Source organism: Arachis ipaensis, chromosome B3 (assembly GCF_059453495.1).
Source record: "Arachis ipaensis isolate K30076 ecotype BB chromosome B3, ASM5945349v1, whole genome shotgun sequence".
NCBI classification, from domain to species: Eukaryota; Viridiplantae; Streptophyta; class Magnoliopsida; order Fabales; family Fabaceae; genus Arachis; species Arachis ipaensis.
In genome coordinates this window covers 133,973,749-133,995,292 of record NC_142438.1, presented here as the reverse complement: position 1 = coordinate 133,995,292, position 21,544 = coordinate 133,973,749, and the positions used below count along the sequence as shown (strand labels likewise).

At 31.8% G+C, this 21,544-nt stretch overlaps 1 protein-coding gene across 2 annotated transcripts; it reads left to right on the top strand.

The window, feature by feature from the left end:
• The first annotated feature begins 6,742 nt into the window (after positions 1-6,742).
• On the top strand, positions 6,743-12,644 carry GC1 (guanylyl cyclase 1). Of its 2 annotated transcripts, none has more exons than XM_016334507.3 (10): positions 6,743-6,935; positions 7,255-7,578; positions 7,663-7,787; positions 8,311-8,422; positions 8,918-8,992; positions 9,350-9,438; positions 9,718-9,779; positions 10,864-10,936; positions 11,420-11,495; positions 12,257-12,644. In XM_016334507.3, exons 2-10 carry the CDS (start codon positions 7,411-7,413, stop codon positions 12,350-12,352), a joined length of 876 nt encoding a protein of 291 aa, XP_016189993.1. In that variant the 5' UTR covers positions 6,743-6,935; positions 7,255-7,410; the 3' UTR covers positions 12,353-12,644. The 2 variants fall into 2 exon arrangements, with proteins under 2 accessions (XP_016189993.1, XP_016189994.1); XM_016334508.3 differs by having other exon boundaries at positions 6,760-6,935; positions 7,264-7,578.
• Positions 12,645-21,544: the final 8,900 nt, after the last annotated feature.

Here is a 21,544-nt window from a genome sequence, read left to right as displayed (position 1 = left end):
GTTCTAGGATTGTCTTTGGTTTTTTCACGACCTTTTATATTAACTATGTGAGCACCTTTACCATGTTGAGAACATCCGGTTCTCATTCTATACATGTTGTTGTTTTTCAGATGCAGGTCAGGAGGTACCTCACTGAACATTGTGGAGACTCTGTGGAAGCAAAGAACTATGGAAACATAGGGTTATATTTTATTTATGTTTATATATGTACATAGATTCTCTATCTTGTATTTTATGTTTGACCCTCTTAAAGGTTGACTTGGAAAAACAGGTTGTCAGTTTTACGAGTCTGGGATATTTTGGGTTATATGTATGTATATATGTATACTCTAGCCGGCCTTTACTTAGCAGGTCGAGTTTGGAGCTTGACATTTGTATTTTAGAATTATAATCTATGTTTATGGTCTTTTAGCTTTCCTTTCAATCTTTCTTATCTGTCTACGCTTATCTTTCGTGAGCGACATGATTTTTGTTTCGATTTTTCTTAACTTCTTTTTCAAGACTCCTAATTATAACTTCTTTCAACTATATCTATGTATGTATCTTATTTTTAGAGGTCGTAGCATCTCACCACCCTGATTTACATCCTAGGCATAAAGCTCTGTGTGATAGGGTGTTACAAATATCTTGCATGAAAGTAAGGATCCTGAGTCAAGAACAGTCAAAGAATGTCAACAAAGGAATGATTGGCCAAAATGGGAAGAAGCTATGAAGGTTGAGTTAGACTCACTTGCAAAACGTGAAGTCTTTGGATCTGTAGTCCATACACCAAGAGATGTAAAACCTGTTAGATACAGACGGGTATTTGTGAGAAATCGTAATGAGAAAAATAAAGTTGTATGCTACAAAACTCGACTTATGGCACAAGATTTTTCACAAAGGCCCATAATAGATTATGAAGAAACATATTCCCCTATAGTGGATGCAATAACATTTCGTTATTTGGTCAGTTTATCCGCATATCATAAACTACATATGCATCTAATGGATGTGGTCACAACCTATTTATATGGATCATTAGATCGTGATATCTATATGAAAGTCTCTGAAGGACTAAACATATCTAAACCATCCAATGAATATTCACAGGAGTTATACTCAGTCAAATTGCATAGATTTTTATATGGTCTAAAGCAATCTGGACGAATGTGGTATAATCGTCTTACTGAGTATCTGGCCAAAAATGGATTCAAGAATGATGATATCTACCCATGTGTTTTCATAAAGAAATCTACATTTGGATTCATTATTACATTGATGATTTAAATATCATTGGAACCCCTAAAGAGATTCCAACAATTATAAAAGCTCTAAAAGAATAGCTTGAGATGAAAGATTTTGGAAAGACTAATTTTTGTCTCGGTCTACAGATCGAACATACAAAAAATGAGATATCTATTCATCAAACAACATACACAAAAAAAAAAATATTGAAGAGATTTTATATAGATAAGTCACATCCATTAAGTACTCCAATGATCGTAAGGTCTTTAGATATGAAAAAAGATCAATTCTGTCCTAAAGAAGAAAATAAAGATATACTTGGTCTTGAAGTACCATATCTTAGTGCCATTAGAGCACTAATGTATCTTGCTAATAATACATGACCTGACATATCATTTGCGGTGAATTTACTAGTAAGGTATAGTTCCTCTCCAACCAGAAGACATTAAAATGGAATCAAACAAGTCTTTCGATATTTTCATGGAACGATTGATATGGAATTATTTTATCCATATGAATTTAAGTCACAACTAGTTGGCTATGCAGATGCAGGATACCTGTCTAATACACAAAGGAAGATCTTAAACATGATACCTATTCATATATGGTGGTACAGTTATATCATGGAGGTCTACGAAACAGATGATTGCAGCAACATCTTCTAATCCAAGGTTATGAAAACCGGACCGGTCATTGAACCGGTCAAGCAACTGGTTCAATGGTCCAACCGGGGTCGAACCGTGATCGAACTGGTTTAATTAAATATACACTAAAATTATATAAAAATTCAATATATAATTTTAAATATACCAAATTAGTCTCAAACAATAGTATTATACTAACTCAAACAATAGTATTATACTAAAAAATGATTGGCTAAGCTATAATATCAATTAGTCTCAAACAATAGTATTATACTAACTCAAACAAAATTAACTCAAACAAAAAGCAGCAATTCAGAAACTAACCATCAACAAATAATTGCAATATTTCTTGCTCCACCTGGCCCTGTTCCTCCAAAGGCTTCCTTTTTTTCTAAATTAGTTGGCTAAGCTACATGCAAAACTAAATTTCCTATTTTATTTTGATTAAAGTTTCAAAACCAAATCTGGCAAATCAATAGATACTATGGGAAAAATAAAACTGCATATCTAATTGAAACAAAGTTCTCACGTTTCTACAGCCTTTTCAATATTCTAGATCATGACACCCTTAACTTCAGAGACCTTTTTCTGAACCTTGGCAAGCTTGCTTATCTACTCCAGTACTGCATATGCTCCTTGAATTTCAGCCTGCACCATCCAAACAAAACAAAACAAAACAACACAATTTACACAAATTCAACCAAATCAACCTCCATAATCAATTAGTCTCAAACAATAGTATTATACTAACTCAAACACAATTAACTCAAACAAAAAGCAGCAATTCAGAAACTAACCATCAACAAAATTAACTCAAACAAGCAGCAGCAATTCAGAATATCAATCCCATAACAGAAGCAGCAATGCAAAACAGAAGCAGGTAACAGAAGCAGCAATGCAAAACAGAAGCAGCTACCAGAAGCAGCAAAAAATATTCATCATGATTCATGAAGCAGCGAGCTAACAGAAGCAGCAATGCAAAACATATTCAAAATAAAAAACATCAATCCTGAAAATCAAGAAGGCAGCATAGAATAGGCGAGCTCACAGAACTTCAGAAAATCAAAATCCAAAATCATAAAGGCAGCATAGAACAGGCGAGCTCACAGAACCTCAGAAAATCAAAATCCAAAATCAAGCATAGAACAGGCGAGCTCACAGAACAAGATCAGAACCTCAGAAAATCAAAATCAAGAAGCATAGGTGAAAGAACAGAGTCTTACCAAATTCAGAAGGAGGCGGGCTCGGCCGGTGGTCGTCGGCTGCTGTCGATGGTTGTGGGTGGCGACCAACAACAGCATAACAGAATCAAGAATATCATCAACAATCCTAGACCACAGTGATAACAACAATAATTGAAGAAGAAAAATTAAAACAACAATTACAGTAAAAAAAATACCTTCTCTTCTAGAGAACAGAGGTGAGGGAGCACGACGGAAGGCTGGACGCGGCAGAACTAGAGAAGAGGTGGCCTGGACCACCGCGGAACTGGAGAAGAGGTGGCCTGGACCGCCACGGAACTGGAGCCCAGGAGGGTGGTGCGTGGCGGAACTAGAGCAGAGGAGCAGAGCCGGCGCAGCGGAACAGCGGCTGCGCGACGGAGGAAGCACGCGAGACGAGATGCAGTAGGGACGGCAGCTTCGAGTAGTTGAGACGGCGGAGGTGATATGGCAGTGAGGCTAGGGCTGGGAGAACTGGTGAAGGGGATCTAGGGGTTGGGAGGAGAGGCTTCTGTGCTTCCCCTGACTGCGACGGACGGCGGCGGTGACTCACTCCTTGCGGCTTTCGACGATCGGCGGTGAGGCTAGGGTTTCCGTTTTGGTTTCGGGAGAAAGAAGGAGATGGGAGAAGGACTGGAGACTGGAAACTGACTAGGGCTTCCTTCGATTTTTACGCGTTTTCCCCTTTTTTTTTTTTTAATCCAAAACGACGTCGTTTAGCATTTCAGCCTTCAAACCAAAAACCGTTAAAAAACCGGACGGTTCTTCCGGTTCACCGATTAACCGCCGGTTCGATCGGTTTTTTCACCGGTTTTTTGCCAGGCGGTTTTTGATGTTACCCGGACCGGCTAGATGACCGGTTCCCGATTATTCCGGTTGAACCGGCCGGTCCGGTTCGGTTTTCAGAACCATGCTCTAATCATGCTAAAATACTAGCGATATATGAAGCAAGTCGCGAGTATTTTTGGCTCAAGAGTTTGATTCAATATATTCTGTCATCATGTGGACTGATTGATCATAAGATAGTTCAAACTGTTCTGTTTGAAGATAATACAACATGCATTGCTCAACTTAAAGGTGAATATATCAAATGTGATAGAACAAAGCATATCTCTCCCAAATTCTTCTTCACTCATGATCTTTAAAATCAAGGGACAATTGATGTCCAATAGATCCATTCAAATGATAATCTGACAGATTTATTTACAAAGTCACTCTCAAAATTCTCATTTAAAAGATTGGTACATCAGATTGGGATGCGCCGATTTTGAGATATTAAATAATGTCGACAAGAGGGAGAGACTGTACTCTTTTTTTCTTGGTCAGGTTTTTTTCTATTGGATTTTTCTTGACAAGGTTTTTAATGAAGCAATCCCCATCACAAAGGATTTTGTACTCTTTTTCCTTCACCCAATTTTTTTCATTGGGTTTTTCTTTAGTAAGATTTTAATGAGGCATAATCATAAATGAACATTTAAGGAAGAGTGTTGTGACGATGATAGATAAAAATAGATGTCTATTTATGAGAGGCTCATTTTCCCTTTGTTGAAAGAAACAAGTTCTTAAAATGAAACAAACTTAATGAAGTTTGAAAAATATATTTTGTACGCCTATAAAAATATGAATTGAGACAAAAAGATTGCACACAATCAATAACAATTCTCTTCCTCTCTTTTATACTCTCAAACACTGTCTTCTCTCTCTTTTATATATACATTACTACATATATTAAAAATATATATATGAATCATTTCTATTATATTGAGATATTAATTGTAGTGAATATTAATACTAGTGTTATTTATTTACACCTCTTTATTTTATATTTATTTTCTCTTTCTTATTTATTTATTTTATAACAATTTTAATTTTAACAATAATGGTTAAAATTTTGTATATATTATAATATAAACACCTTATCATGCATCATAATAAAAATCCTTATCCATACCTAGTCAGACTGTCAGAAGGTGGTAGAAACTTGCAGCAACAACAAGAAGTCAAGAAGTCATACCAAATTATCTTCCACAGCCTGTCAGGACGATTTTAGAAAAAAAAAATTAAATATTGACTTACTTTCAATCCGAAACAAAACAATCAATTGCATTCAAATATTCACAGTTTTTCTAAAATAATTAATTGGTATAAAAATAGAATTATATTGACGTAATATTTTATAACTGAATATATGAAACGATTTTCTGAGGGGCTTTTACACTATTAAGCTCTGATTTGAAAAGTTTTTGTTTTCTAAAATTAGTTTATTAAAGTTAATTTTTTGAAAAGATATAGCGATTATATTTGATAAATAAAAATATAAGTAACATTTAGTAAATATAAGGTAAGATACAAAAATAATTATATTTAGTAAATTTGTTTTCAAAACATTTAAAATAATTTTGACAAATATAAATATAATAAAAAGTAAAAATAAATATAGATATCTATTAATATATTAGATTATATTTTACCTTCAAAAAAAATATATTCATAAAATATTTATATTTTTAATTTAACAAATATGGAGTAAAATATTTATATTTTAAAAAATGTAAATATTTCTCAAAAAAAAAAAATTTATATTGACCTAAATCGATTCATACAAAGCTCGACGAATTTTACCTTACTTCATATCAGATAAACAGAAATCCCATAATTTATGAAGCACCGATATTTTGTATAAATGACTGTGTCTGTGTCGAATATGTTTTATCGATATTTGTCTGATAGGTGTTGTGTCTAATCGTATTTTAATAAAAAATAAAAGTTTTATTTAGATATAGTTAGACATATTTAAATATTATTACGTTTCAACGTGTTCAATCTTATTCTTAACATATATTCTTAAAATAAATTTAAAAATAATATTATAGTATATATTATTATATATTAAAATAAAAAATATTTTATAAAATTAAAATAAGACATTACAAATAATTAAAAAATAAATTTATATTTTAATATCAATAAAATATTAAAATATCATTACGACTTGTTTAAAAAATATTTTATATTTTATATGTATGCATATTTTCGTATCTTATAAAATTTTAAAATTCGCATATCAACATATTTCGTATCGCATCATATTCCAAATCTGCATTAGCATTCGTATATCATAGCCCAAAATAAAACATTAAAAAAGAACCATTATTATTGAATTGAATATTTTCATTTTGAATCTGAATACATGTAAATGGACTTATGCATTACATGGTTAAACTAACATTTTTTTTTTCTAAATTTAAGAGTTAAATTTGAATCTAAAATCTCTTAACAAAAATAAAAAAATTATATCATTTTAGTTATAGCTCATTCATTAAACCAACTTCTTTTTTTTTTACTAAAAATATAGAGGCTCAAACACACGACCTCTTAATTAAGTATGAGGAGACTATGTCATTTGAGCTATCCTTCTTGGCCATTAAACCACCCTCTTACTTTAGGTACACATAATAATGTTACTAATTTAATCAGCTACAGTATGATTTAACACCGAAAAAAAGAAGAATCAATTTTAACTTTCCGAACTTAAAATATTACCAAAATATTTGCAACGCAATTGAATTGGATTGCAATTTCTAAACGTGTAATAAAATTTAAAAATAAAATTCGTTACACATTAATGTTGGTGTTTAGTGTAAAATTAATGAAATCTAGAAGAGAAAGGAGGAAGGGGGAAATAAAAGAGAGAAAGAAAGGGATATATATGAAGAAATGATAAAAAAAGGATTGATTGAGAGAGACGAAGAAGCATTCAAATAGCTGGAGCTGCTTTTACCTGTACCTTCACCATCACGCGCCTTCTTCAACGCTCCAGCACCTTTTTCCTTTTTCTCTTTCTCCTGTACGTTCATCTTCTTTCGTTGATCGTGTTTTGAATCATTTTCCTTGATTTTATGCAATTCGCATTGGAGATGGTTAGGTTTTTAATCTATAAATTTCAAGAATGATATAGGATAAATAATGAATAATGTTTGGAAATTTACATTGATCTCTGAATTTGTGAAAAAGGAGAATGTTTACTTAATGAAAAGTCAAACCTTCTATTGTTCAAATCCAGCATTGTTAGGTGTTGCGGTTTGGAAAAGTTTAGATCCTAAGTACTAGCTAGAAGGAAATTGAAGAATTCTGTGCTTGCCTTCTAATCAGTTTTATGTCAAAAGCTGCTGTAGGTGGCATATATATTGCATTTCTTTTGGTTTGGTTGAGAGTGAACACACGCAACAAGGATCCCCAAAACTCCCTTTGAACTCTGTTTCTGTTCATGTCCTGAACTTCTGTTTCACAGTAAACATTCTACTCAATCAATTTGGTCACTGATGTGGCCCTTATACCTGTTATTCAACAAGATTCTTAAGACAGAAGATGAAAGAGAATTGAAAGGAGATAATTTGAGTGCCATAGATCCCTACTTGTTTCAGCATTCATCAAGTAACAATAACATAGAGTCCCATCTTCCCTCCTTACGCCGCTCGCTCTTTGTTGATGTAAGTGCATGTGATTCTGGCTGATATCTTTTTCTTTGTCTATCAGACTGCTATTATTTTACCGTTGATTTTGTCTGCTTATAGGTACCACATGTAAACCAAATATATACATGGGATTGTGGCCTTGCTTGTGTCTCGATGGTTTTGAAAACTATTGGTGTTAACGACCGTGATATTCAAGCCCTGGCTGAGCTATGCTGCACTAATAGGTCTTTCCCACTATAAGAAGCTTGAAACTCCTAGTTGCTATGTTATGTGAAATGCTTGTAGTCCTAGATGATGTATAAACATGAGTATGTCTACTGAAGGAAGTAAAATTGTGATTTTTTAACAGGGTAAACTGTCTATAGTAGGCACACACAACTATATGTTGGACTCACTGTATATTCAACACAAAGTTGAGAGTGTGCACCATAGGATTATGCCTATACAAGTACCTTTCTAGTCTTCCTCTCCTTCCCTTTGCTCTGTCCAATTGAAGACCATTGAAAATCTTAGAATGTTTATCAGGTGCAGGATTTCTTAGTATATTCACATTACCTTTTGGACCAACCTGTGAGTCTGTGACCAAATGGTCTATGCCTAGATACATACATTTTCTAGACTAGATACATAGAAATATAAAAATTGTATTTCATTTTTGTGTCGGGTTCTGTTATTCAAAATTGAAGTTTCCATTTGCTGATGATCATACTAAACTAAATGCCTTTCCTTTGAACATTGTTTCTGCAGTATCTGGACAGTTGATTTGGCATATTTGTTGCAGAGATTTTCTGTTGCATTTTCCTATTTCACTGTAACATTTGGTGCAAACCCAAACTATTCTGTTGAATCCTTTTACAAGGTGATTCTCTGGCTCAATAAAGTAGTTTCATGCTCTTTATTTTGAATAAATCCCAGCTTATGAATAGTTTTCCAAATATCAGTTTAATTTTCCAGAGATTCACTTGATCCTAGAGTGATTTTTTTTTGGCCGTCCTGCAGTAACTCCTGGACTAATTACTTCTATTTGAGGACCACTTGTTATAATCTTTTCAAGAGCATGTTGATATTCCAAAAATTTGAGGGACAAATAATGAGCTTTTATCCTAATTTTATCTTTGTGCACTTAAGTCTTTGTAGTAAGATGAATTTAAGAGATGAGCTTTTCTTTGATAGTGATTGGGATATGAGTTAAAATATACCAGTACTACAATAAATTTATCAAAGCTTACATTGTCTTGAATTACACCATTGAATGCTATATAGTTAAGTTTGACAGCAAGGTGGACTTGTTTTGCCTAAAATGTTTCCACGCTTGACTAAATGCCTCTTTGAAACTTGTGATAAATGTTTGTAGGAGGAATTGCCTAATGATCTAGTCAGAGTAGATATGTTATTTCAAAAAGCAGTGGAGTCTGGAATTGACATACAGGTCTGTTGTCCTTGTTTTTACTGGATCCCTTCAGTTTCGGTTTTAAGAGAATTTCTGTGATTCACTCCTATTGGAGAAGAAAAGAAGTTTAGGATCATTTATTTCTATTAATGGTTTATTGTTATACTTAGATTTTAATAAGAACTAATTAAATGGTGGAAAATTAGTTGCACTTTTAATAAGAATAGGAAAATGAAAGTGGTGTTTTTATCACAAAAAAGGGATAAAAAATAAAGTTGTGTGTTCTGCCAGATTTGTTGGACTTGAGGAAACTAACAACTAGATACATTTTATTCACTAGCAACTTTGTCATTTATTTATAATATTTAGTCAGCAAACCTTTCTATCGTTTTGCAGTGTAGATCAATTAGTGGAAGAGAGATTTCCATTCTCATATTGTCAGGGAAATATATTGCTATTGCATTAGTTGACCAAAGCAAATTGAGGTACAGGTTTTCTTCTTATATGTTCTGTTCTTTTTTGGCCTCAATACTTAATTGATGATAGCTTTTCAACATTGGCATACTCCACGTTCTTACCAACTTTTTACATAGTGCCTGTGGTACACCACGTTTATTCATTTGATACCATCCTTTTTAGAAGAAATTTGTCACTCCAATTGCATTATAACACATGTTTTTTGTTTATAACTTCTTCCTTGATCATGTCATTATTCTCGCTGGAGAAGTGCAATTCAATCTTCTTCTGAAAAGTTTCTGTTTTAGTCATGTATTGCAAGATGATGTTCATGTTCCTGAAGTTTCCAGCAATAACCCTGGCTATACTGGTGAGCACTGAAATTCCAGCTTTGCATTACTTGTGTGCATTTTCAATGTATTGTTTCTGTTGAAGTTGCCAGCATTCGTGTCTCCTACACATGTAACTAGCATTTATTTTATGTAAATATTTAACATCTTCAGTGTTTAGTTATCTTCTAGATGGTATTTTACCATCTAATATTCAGTCCTCGAAATATCAATGTTGCTACATTTAAAGCTTACTGTCAGATATAAAGCTTGAAGCACTTCTCAATATTTCATCCACCTATGTTGAATCCTATGGTTTACATCTTTTCTCCTTTTCCCATCATTTTGATGATGAACCCTAGGAGCTTAAACTGTATGCCTGGGAGTATGGTATAATCCTCAATTTTCACTGCTAAGCTAGAATTAGGATGCCTCTTGTTGAACCTACATTTTAATGTGCTTCTAAAACTTGTCTCTACTAGAGCTTTTAATTCATTGCCCCTCCCGACTTCTCAACTAGGACTATATTATTTGCAAAAAAGAATGCTTTATGTCATAGGTTCTTGGATACTAAAGTGCACCCAATATCAAAGTCTGATTTGAATGGCGAGATTCCCTTTACTATTTCTTTCATACAATATATAGGTAAAAGTACAGGTATCTAGGACAGATTTTTTTATCTAATTCAGTGGTTTTAAATACCAAGTTACAGATATTGTAGTGTGATATCTACCCAGATTTTACTCACTATAATAGCTATATATTCTATATATGGAAATATAATACATACACCTAGTGTGTTCTTAAGGCTCATCTATAGGTATAGTGAAGACTCCTATAGGATGTGTAAGACTAGTTTGTACTTAAGCAGGGTAGCTGATGTAATATGTATATATTTTACGCATTATTATGCTATGTTAGGCGCTTATACTAGAAACAGCTGTATCTGCAGATCTTCTAAAGTTCTAATCAGTAAATTTCAAGGTTCTACTTGTTTAAAATCATGAATGAGAGTTGACATTATTTTAGTATTATGTGAAAGCAGTATATTTCATTATCACAATATCCTATTTCTATTATTCAATTTGTTAAGTTAATTACTGAATTAAAAAATTCCATCCACAGGTCACTATGTTTTGATATGTGGCTATGATGCTGGAGCAGATATGTTTGAGATTAGAGATCCTGCCAGCTCTAAGTAACCCCCCTTTTTTCTCACGATTATCTGCAGAATATCTTGTATTATATTAATGGCTTTTATTTTTTCTCTGCACAATAATATTTTATGCTTATTAAGATCCCTGTATTATCAACAGTTATTATTTGGATCCCTAACTCATGTCATTTAATGCATAAACTTGGATGAGAAAAACCATCCATGTAAAATATTCATAGTGAATTTGTGTGCTCATAGATCTAAGCTACAACTTGAAGATTATATTCATGATACTGTGGCTGAATTTGCCGAATTAGCAAGGGGCAACAAAAACAAATGACACTGATCTTCATGAAAAGTAGAAATTCTTGAACAACTTGCACTGATAAGACAAGCCCTTTTTTTTGCATGTTGTTTGACGGGATTATCTTATTGCCGTGAAATTTTTATGATTTTGATTCTAAAATAAGAGTTTGTTGTTCACTTTATAAATCACAGATTTAAAATTCGCTAAAAATTATGCAGGAAGCATAAAAGGATATCTTCAAAGTCCTTAGAAGAAGCTCGCAAAACCTTTGGGACAGATGAGGATCTTCTCTTGGTAAGTTAACGTGCCACAAAATTACCTCAAGTCATGCTCAATCAACCATGTTCCTTTTATTCATTTTTGAGTAACCGATGTTTTAAAATAAGTTCAATTGCATGTTCTATTGACATCATTTAAACCTCTAATAAATAATTTGGTTTTTTCTTATGGTCAAATTTTGAGCAAGAATGGTGTCGATAGATGTATTTTGTTTTGAATAATTATTGTTACTTGTTCTCGGTTCCAGCCTTCCAGGGACATCGTCAAGGTTTGAATTTTAAAATGTTTGCTGATGATTTAGGATTCTATTAGAATTTGATGGATACTGATAAACATTCACTCTAAATGTATCTACAGCGAAGCTATAGGTTCCCTGTAACATAACATAAAGTTTTGTGATTTTCCTCTTTATTTTGCTACATAAGTTGTGTGATTCTTGAGTGGATGTTACTGTCAAAATCAACTGCTTTCTTTTGTGCTGCTAAATGCTTAACAAGCTTCTTTAGCTGGTTAGTTGTCTCTATGTATGATGGTTAATGGGATATTAGAACATTTCCAGTACCATCATCTTCATTTTTGGATCTAGTGGAAGTTTTTATCATCTTCATTTCGAACCTATAGTGGAAGTTTTGATGATCAATCCATTTTTATTCTTATAACCTTGTTTTTATCATAATTTTCTCATTTATTCGGAGTATTCCTACTAATTACTCAACTCAAGTTGATAACTTGATGCTATTGTGTGAAGTGATTATTTTTCTTATATGACCAACCAGATATCTTTGGAGAAGAGCAAGAACCACCATCAACTTTCAAACCAACTTTCCACTGATGTCAATATGGATTCTTCAATTTCTTCTCCTCTGCAATAATTTGCCATTTTTTTCTATTTTGCATATATTACATATTCCTTGTGTGTTAATTTAGTTGCTAAAAGAGAATCATAGCTTCTCTTATATTTATATTCCCAGTAAAATCCTGTTAAAATGGTAATATTCCGGCCTGTATGCATTGTGTAGATACGTAAGATGCATTACTGAAAATTGTATAGTAGCAATCAATTCATTGTAATGTTATGTAAAGATCATGTATACCTTCTCGGAAAGATGTGAAACAGACAACTAAATTATCATGAATGGATTCAGAGTTTAATGGACAGAAAAACTTTTTGCCTGAAAATTATTAAAATAAAAATGTCATTTAGTTCTGGAAACTATCCATTTTGTAATGTGTCGGCTGCTTCCATTAATCTTGTATCACGTGAGATTGTGATTATTTATTAATTGTTTTTCTCCTTTATGGCCGATTGTTATTCAGCTGATGTATCTTTTTGAAATAAATTCAATATGTTTAGTGATTACAGATGAATTATACTATCTGGGCAGTTCCAGCTATGCATGATTATAGTTAATAACACTCCTCTTAGAGAGAAGACAAGATTGCTTCAGGTATTCTCTATTCAACAAATGCATGTGATGTGATACATTTATATCAGTGAACCACATATGCATTCATGACCTGCTTGGACCATTAAATGCATCCTTCTTTCTATGCATCTGATACACCTAATTTTTGTAAAGGAGCGCGTGTTGGCTCTAAATGCATGAATGGATGTGTGATATATATATTTTATGCTATAATTACTTGTCACTCCCACATGCAAAGAAGTGGGATACAACCCGGGTTTTGGGGCTTTTCACCATTTGGCACTGCTTTTAATATTATTTTATCTACTAAACTTTGGATTTAGCTGTGTTTCTTATCTTAAAAAATTCAGAATAGACTACTAATTTGATGAGTAAGCATGGTTAAGGTTCAATAATTATATTCTCTGTGACTATGCCATTGCTGTGTTTCACTCAAACAATTGTCATCATTGTGGTTGTCGTTTTGTGAATGACGGTGGTGGAGAACATGGTAATGGAAGAAGGGAAGTGAGTTGGTCAAAACGGTGATAGATTCTGTAAGGGGATGTGGAACTCACTTTCCCAAGAATCTTCTAAAACAGAGTTCCCCGACACAGCGTCTCTCTCCCGCAGAACAACCAGACATGTTCTCCATAACTAGCTTGTACTAGTACTATTAATATTAATTAATTAATTATTAATATATAATTATCACCATCATCATCAATTCATCATTATCCATATTTTTTTAGGACGTGATCATCACCACCACCATCATTATCATCATCATCATCATCATCAATTCTTCGTATTATTATAATGTCATTCTATACCTGCAAGTCCACAATATATAATTGTTATATTTTACTGGTTGAACTTTACATCTTTTATGTTTGCCACTCAGCCCACTCGTGCATGTTCTTTGGAAGTTACTTTCCCGCTATTGCGATGTGCGAGATTATTGTAGTTTTCCGGGTATTTATATTTACATTTTATTGATCAAACACCTCAATAATTAGTATTTTCCTCCGATTGTTATCCTTTCAATTATCAACTATCTTTCAGAATTTTTGAGTTATTTATTATATAGGAGGAGGAATGTGCAAGTGCGATTTCTGCTTCCTTCCCCGATTGTGTTTCCCACTTTGTTAATCGTATAATAAATTTTCTGACTAATACAAATTCTCCTTTGGTTAATCGGCCTAATATAATAGACACATGCACCATGGTTTTGAGAACCGAATAGAACCAGTTGGTTTAACTGAATTAATCAGAAATTAGTTATTAAACCGATTTGATTTAGAATAAAAATTGGTTGACAATGAATCAGACAAAAAACTAGAAAAATTGCTAAAAAGGAAAATTTCGGGGTCAGCAATTTTTAAAAAAGTTAGCCAGCATTTAACCAAAATTGAATGATCTCACACTGTTGGATTTAATCTCACATCATTAAAAATACTATTAATGGCCAATTAATGGTTATAAAATACAAAAGTTGTTGATTCCTAGTACTCTTCAAAATATTTTTATATATAAATATATTATTTCATTATATCTGATCTAGTTTTGGTTGTCAACAATCAGTTTTCAGAACCTTGAGATGCACTTACTAACCCCCACCCTAAATACCCAAAAACAAAAACGAATAAGAAAACTGAATAAAAAAAAGGTTCAGGCCCAATTCCCTAACTCCATAGAAGTTGGCTCTTTGTAAAATAAGAATCTATATCAAAAGTGGACAAAGGCAAAGGCAACAATCTCCTGATTTTCCTGTAATCACTTTGCTGATTTAGAACTTAGAACTTAGAAGAGTCCAAGTTGCTGAGTGAGAAATATAAAATAGTCAATTATAAAAATATAAAGTGAATTTCAAGTTACTAAGTAGCCAGTGGTACTCAACTCGAGTTTAATTAACCGCTGTGGATAGCTACTCTCTTCATTAACATTAAATGTTTTCATTTATTACTTTTGCCTATAGTAGTTGCTTCATAAAATGTTCACCCATTTAATCACAAAAACAGAGGAAGTTCACCCACCACTATTTGTTTCCAAATTTCTAGTTTTCTACTTCTTTTGTTCAGGAACGATGTATGTTTCAACTTAAAATAGAGTTCACCGGTTCACCCATCCCTATTTGGATGAATGTCAGAGTGTGATAGCTATTGCCGTATTGTACACACTTTATTTGAAAAAACACTTACATGTTTGGTTAAAAAAAAATACTATTTGCATATTAAAATTAGTTATTAAAATATAAAATCAGTTATTATGTATTTATGTATAAATATATTTATAATATAATTTATTTTTAGTATGTATTTTATATTGATCATTGATTTTAGTATATATCTAACGTAGTTAAAAAAAATACAATATATATTTTTATAATATTTACAATTACATTTCTTTATGAGTAACTTCTAAATATTATAGATTAAGAAAAAACAGATTACAGATATCTTAAAGAATGTATTAGATGTACTTTAGAAGTGTATACATATGTTTTTCATATCTGAGGATAATGCTCTTTTTATATAAAATTTAATTAAAATATATTAATAACAAGAGTTAAGTAGGATTTTGGTCCTTAAGTTATATGTCAAAAAAAATTTTATTTTTAATTTTTTTTGCATACAAAATTGTTCCTAAATTTAAAAACTAAGTTTTAAAATCGTTATTTTTATTTAAATATTAAAGAAAAAATAAGAGAAAGCGAGTGTTTTTTTCTTGCAAAGAGGGAAGGAAAGAAGAAGAAGGGAAAAGAAAAAAAAGAATAAGAAGCTGTCTACGATCCACCTTTATCTCCGCTTTCGCCGCTACCTCTGTACCATTTTGGTCCCTAAGATAAGGACAATTTTAAAATCAAATTAAACTTTAGGGACGATTTTGTATCCAAAAAAGGTTGGGAATAAAAAAAATTTCAACCTTTAAAGATCAAAATCGAACTTAACCCATAGTAACAATATCTACAATATAATAAAATAACATTGGTATATTAACTAATTTAATTGGAGAAGAAAATTTTGGCCCCAGAAAGAATATGTACATTGACATGAACATAAAACAGTCCTCAACAAAAATGTGCATTGTCTTTAATGAAATCGGATCAAATGTTGATCATACCACAAACCACCTCCTAAAAGAAATTGGTGTCGAAAGTGATCTTAGAGGATACGACCCTATGATATGGATTGGTGAAAGTTAAATTGACTCATGGTCACTATTAACCTACCTTTCTTGTTGACCATCAACCTATTTTCACATTTTGCATGGCCTAAGTTGATATGGATGGCACCTTCTGCTTACAATAAGTTATCCTATACCCAATTTAGGTTAATCGAATGGGAACAGTTCATTTATCTGGTTAAACAAGTGTTGAGAACGAGAAATATTGTACAAAAAAATTATCCTATTAAGAATGAGTACACATATATAAAACCCTTGTGAGTAAAGAATTAAGCCATGGATGACTTATTCATTTATGTATTTGAAAGGTGATAGTGAAATGGGAGGCATGTGGAGGATGAACAGGCGTAGGTGCTGGCCATGACTGTAGAGAGAGTACGACATTTTCATTGAAAAAGTAAAAGTGAGAGGCACAGTAGCCCATGTTATAGAAAAAGTTTCAGACCAGGACACACCCCCCCTCCCCCCCTTCCCTAACACGAATCATTGTCCTCTTCCTCCAATTCCATAAATATCTTAAATAATAATTCCCTAACCTTAATTACAATTTAGCTAGAGAGAGATGGTCCAAATTCATCTAATTCTAATCGAAAAATAAAATACATATTATTTTATATTTTGAATGTCTAAACCGAAAAAGGTTCGTGGTTAAGGAGAGGAACCGTTGGTTGGATGGGAGTAACACTTAATAATGCCAAATCCAACGTATCCATTATTCGGCGGATCTCTGATACTACCCTCTTGCATCTGCATGCTATGCTCTATGCTATGTTGGTGTCTTATTCGTACAATAACCAATTTGGAATGAAAGCGACGGTGAAAAGAATATCTCCCTCTCTGCTTTTTCTACTTTTTATTTTATTTTGTCTTGTGATCCCATACAAATTTGTCATCTCTTCCACCAACACATCTTCAACCTTATACAACAACTTGATCACAACATTCAATTTTAATTTACCCCTCTTATTTAATAAGGACAAGGATTTGGTCATGGAGATACATTTGATCATTGCAAGTTTATGTACATAGTACATTGATGTGAATTATACAAAGATATTGATATCAACCAATCTACATATGCTAATCACTGTTAACAAAAAATATGTTTCATTATAAAATTTCTAATTTTAATTTTTATGCCTGCTGCCCCTTATTCTTGTGACTTATATTCTATAAAATAAAAGTAGAATATAAAATAATTAATTTTTATATTGATTATATAAATAATTATCTAAAAAAATAAATATAATTAAATAATTGTATAAAATATTTTATAATATTAATGCATTAAAATTAAATTCATAAAAGTAATAGATAAAAAGTAAATTTTTCATTAAAAAAAATTGAGTATGCTAAGTGCTAACATTACCGGACAAACTTTTTCTAGTTTCTTGATACAGTTAAAATTAAAAATACCAATATAATTCAATTTGGTATGATTTTATTTTTTATTCAAATTTAATATGATTCAAATGAGTCGGATTTGCATCGTATCAATTTAATTTTTTTTTTTTAATTTTAATGCTATTGTAGCTAGTGTGATTGGGCTTTATTTTTAAGAAATCCAATTTTATAATGTTTGATAAATAAATAAAATAATATATTGAAAGGATGGTGATCTATGAATAAGAAGTTAAGAATTAGGACTAGTAATGGGTAGAATCTACCTGCAAATTAAAAATTTTTTTAAAATTCTATCATATTTTATCTGTGGGTTGAGAATTTTTCAATCCTAACCTTACCTACATCCTAAAGTTTTAAATCTTACTCTACCCACATAAAAATAAAAAATTTTCAAACAAATATAAAATTTAACCATTCCAAATTTTATACATATTAATAAATAGAAAATAAAAAATTAAATTCAAATTAAAATTAAAAATAATAAAATCTTAAAGAAATCTAACATAAAATTATAAATAATATGATTATCAACTAATTTAGTGGTTATTTCAATTTTTTATAAAAAAAGAATTGTAAATTCAACACTCACTTTTTTCACTATATACATAATTTTTACATATATATTATATAATATATTAGGAGTGCGAGTAGAATAGAATTAGGAGTGCGAGTAGAATAGAATGTATACCCTGAACTCGTATCTTACTCTATTCGCAAGCAATTCATACCCTACCCGTGGGTACCCAATCCGGTCCAACCCGTTCGGGTAGGATAGGATACGGTTCGGGTATGCATGCGGATAGGGTAGGGTATAGGGTGTACCCTACCCTACCCTACCCTACCCTACCCTACCCTACCCTACCCTACCCGCACCTCATATATAACACATATTTTATAAAAATTAGATACATAGTGAAGGAAGTGAGAATTGAACCCACAACCTCCTTTATATAATGACTTACAATAAATGAACAACCGCTAAAGTTAGTTAGTTAATTTAGTAATTTAGAGCATTAGTTTTTTATTTTTTCTGTTATTAATATATATAAAATTCGAAATGATTGAATTTTATATTTATTTTAAAAAAATTTGATATTTCTGCACATAAGATAAGGTAGGGTTTAGAATTTTAAGGTGTGGGAATAGAGTTAGGATTGAGAGATTCTCAACCTAAAAATAGGATATCAACCTACGAGTAGGATTAACCCTACCTTATTCTACTCATTATCAGTCCTACTTACAATCCTATCCGAATAAATTAATCCGAATTGAATACCCGCATATAGGATATATATTCTCAGCCCTGTTAAGAACTCACCGCAGGGCATGCAGTCTAGTTCTGGCACAAGTTGAGACCTGACTTGCCATTTGGAATTGCTCCTTTCTCTATCTCAGAAATGAATCAAGTGGGCAACAGGTAATCAATTGGGTTTGTCGAAGTTAATTTATTTTCTGCTTAAGTAAATATTAGAATTTAAATATTATTTTATGCATATTAACTCTTAAATAAAATTTAAATTTATGATAAATTATTTATCTGTTAAATTAGAGGATACAGTAAATAAAAAAAAAATGAACAACTTCAATTTTTTCATCTTTTATTTTTCTGAAGAACATCACTTTGGGTAAAGAATAATATTACATTATTTGAATTTTGAGTTTAATATTTTCTCTCTCTTTAAAAGTTATTTTACTTATTTTATTTAAGTCTTAAAAGATATAGAGATTATTTCCACAAATGTGCAAAAGTGAATTTACGTTCAAAAGTACACAACAATACTAAAATAGCCATTTCGTATAACCGAAACGGGTTTTTGACTTTTTGGCCCACTTTACAGCCCCTTATGGGAAGCGAATGCTAAAAAAATAATTTTATTTAAAATTAAATTAACATTTTTATTAGTTAAATTAAATTAAATAAAAAATGACGAAAATGTTATTTAAACAAATAATTTTAAAATATTTTATAATATTTATATTTCAAGTAGCGATGTGGTATGGCCTACGATGTTGGTATGTTACTTCATTACGAGTTTGTGGGTGTCCCACTTCCACCCTCTTGAAGATTTTGAATTCGCTAGCTTATACTAGATGTAGTAAAGTAGCTGCAAAATTTTGGAAATTATTGGAGGGAATGGAAGATTGACGGTTACTCAAGGATATAATTTCTTATGGTATGGTAGGTACTTGTCATGATATGAGATATAATGTTAATTCATCACGGACACGTCACTCACCTCCCCACTTTCTAGGTTTAAATTCAATTCACAGCTTTTTCATTTTTTTACATTTTAAATACAGAGTTTCAGTTTAGAGAATATTTAAGGTATTTAATTTTTTTTAAAAAAATATATATTTTTTTAGAAAAGCAATGTAGAAATGAGTTGAATTAAATTAAGTTTAACAAATTTACACTTCATGGATTCATAACTCGACTCATTCACAATTGAATTTAATTTTAAAAATAATTTTAATTCATAAAAAAATAATAATACACATTTAAATTTTTTTATAAATTAAGTCCAATTAAATTAAATTAATAAAAAAACTTAAATATATAGTATTATTGTTCATAAAAATACAAGAATAAACTCACATAATAATGATATGAATAAAAAAATTTTAATTAGCGAAGATTTAATAAAAAAATGTATTTAGGCTATGAGATTTTAAAATTCAAAATTACCTGCCATATTTAAAACTCGACCAACTTGATTTGGACCAAATCAAATTAAAATAGTCCTTTTTTTTAGTGTAATTTATATGCTTTACAAGAAAATAATATTTAAAATGGTCTTTGAATATTTATAAATGATTTAAAATAGTTTTTTATTTTTAAATATTCAAATAAATTCTTGAAATTCTTTTTTAAAGATAAATGTTATTTTATTAATATAAAATAAAAGTGTTTCCATAAGAAAGTACAAAAGAATTGGGTATTTTTATTTATCACCAACTATGACTGAAAGACTAAGAACTTAAAGAAGAGTAAAGTAAGAGTAAAGAAAATTAGTAGCATCTATCAGGTATGGCTCACAAATTCACGCACTAAATTGCTGGCTTCTTTCACTATCTCTAGTGCCGGGCTTGTTACCTTCTAAAAAACACACCGATTCCTCGCTTTCCAAGTGCTCCAACACAGCGCCGCTATGAGGAGGGTCTTTTGTCTACCGTCGAATTGAGCCGCTGCCCAGGATATGACTCGTTGCCACCAATTGAAAAAGGTCACTTCTTCTCTCATCCATAGGTCAGGGATTATTAAGGTTAGACGCCATATTATTGAAGACAGGGGGGCATTGGAACAAAGCATGAAAAATTGATTCAGCTTTCAACATGCATCTTGGACAAGTGGCAAGAGTGGATGCGAACCGGCTGTGAACTTGTTGCAACACCGGAAGTTTTTCATGAAGACTTTTTCATAGAAAAATCTTAATTTTATGTGGTAATTTCAACTCCCAAATGCTATTTCAGACTCTGTTGTGTATGTTCTGGGGCCTCAATGAAGTAGGAGAATGAAAGAATTCATAAGCAATTTTGTATTCTGATCCAACTTCATATATACCAGATTTTGTCCGGCACCAATTAACTTCATCCTCCTTCTCTGTTGGTTTGATTGAAAAAAATTTATTGCATATATCAACTGAAAAAATCGACTCAATCAGATTTCTATTTCAGCTTCTATCAGGATTTAGTAACGAACTAACGTAATACACTTGCAGATTTGGCGGGATTGTGAGTGCATTTTGAGGGACATTAAGGGGCACTGGTGGTGGGAGTCAGGGGTCATGGAAGATGCGAACATTAGTGCCAGAACCTATTTTCCATAACAAGCCTTTCTCGATCACCTTACGCCCTTCAAGAACACTTTTCCAGCCCCACGACGGTATGCTTCCTATCTCTGCATGTAGGAAATCTGTATATCTGAAATATTTAGCTTTGAGCATTTTTGATAGAGTAGAATTAGGGTATTTCATTAGACGCCAACATTGCTTGCCCAATAAAGCCAAATTTTGCGCCCTTAGGTCCTTGATCCCCAGCCCTCCATCTTTCTTCGGTCTCGTCATTGTG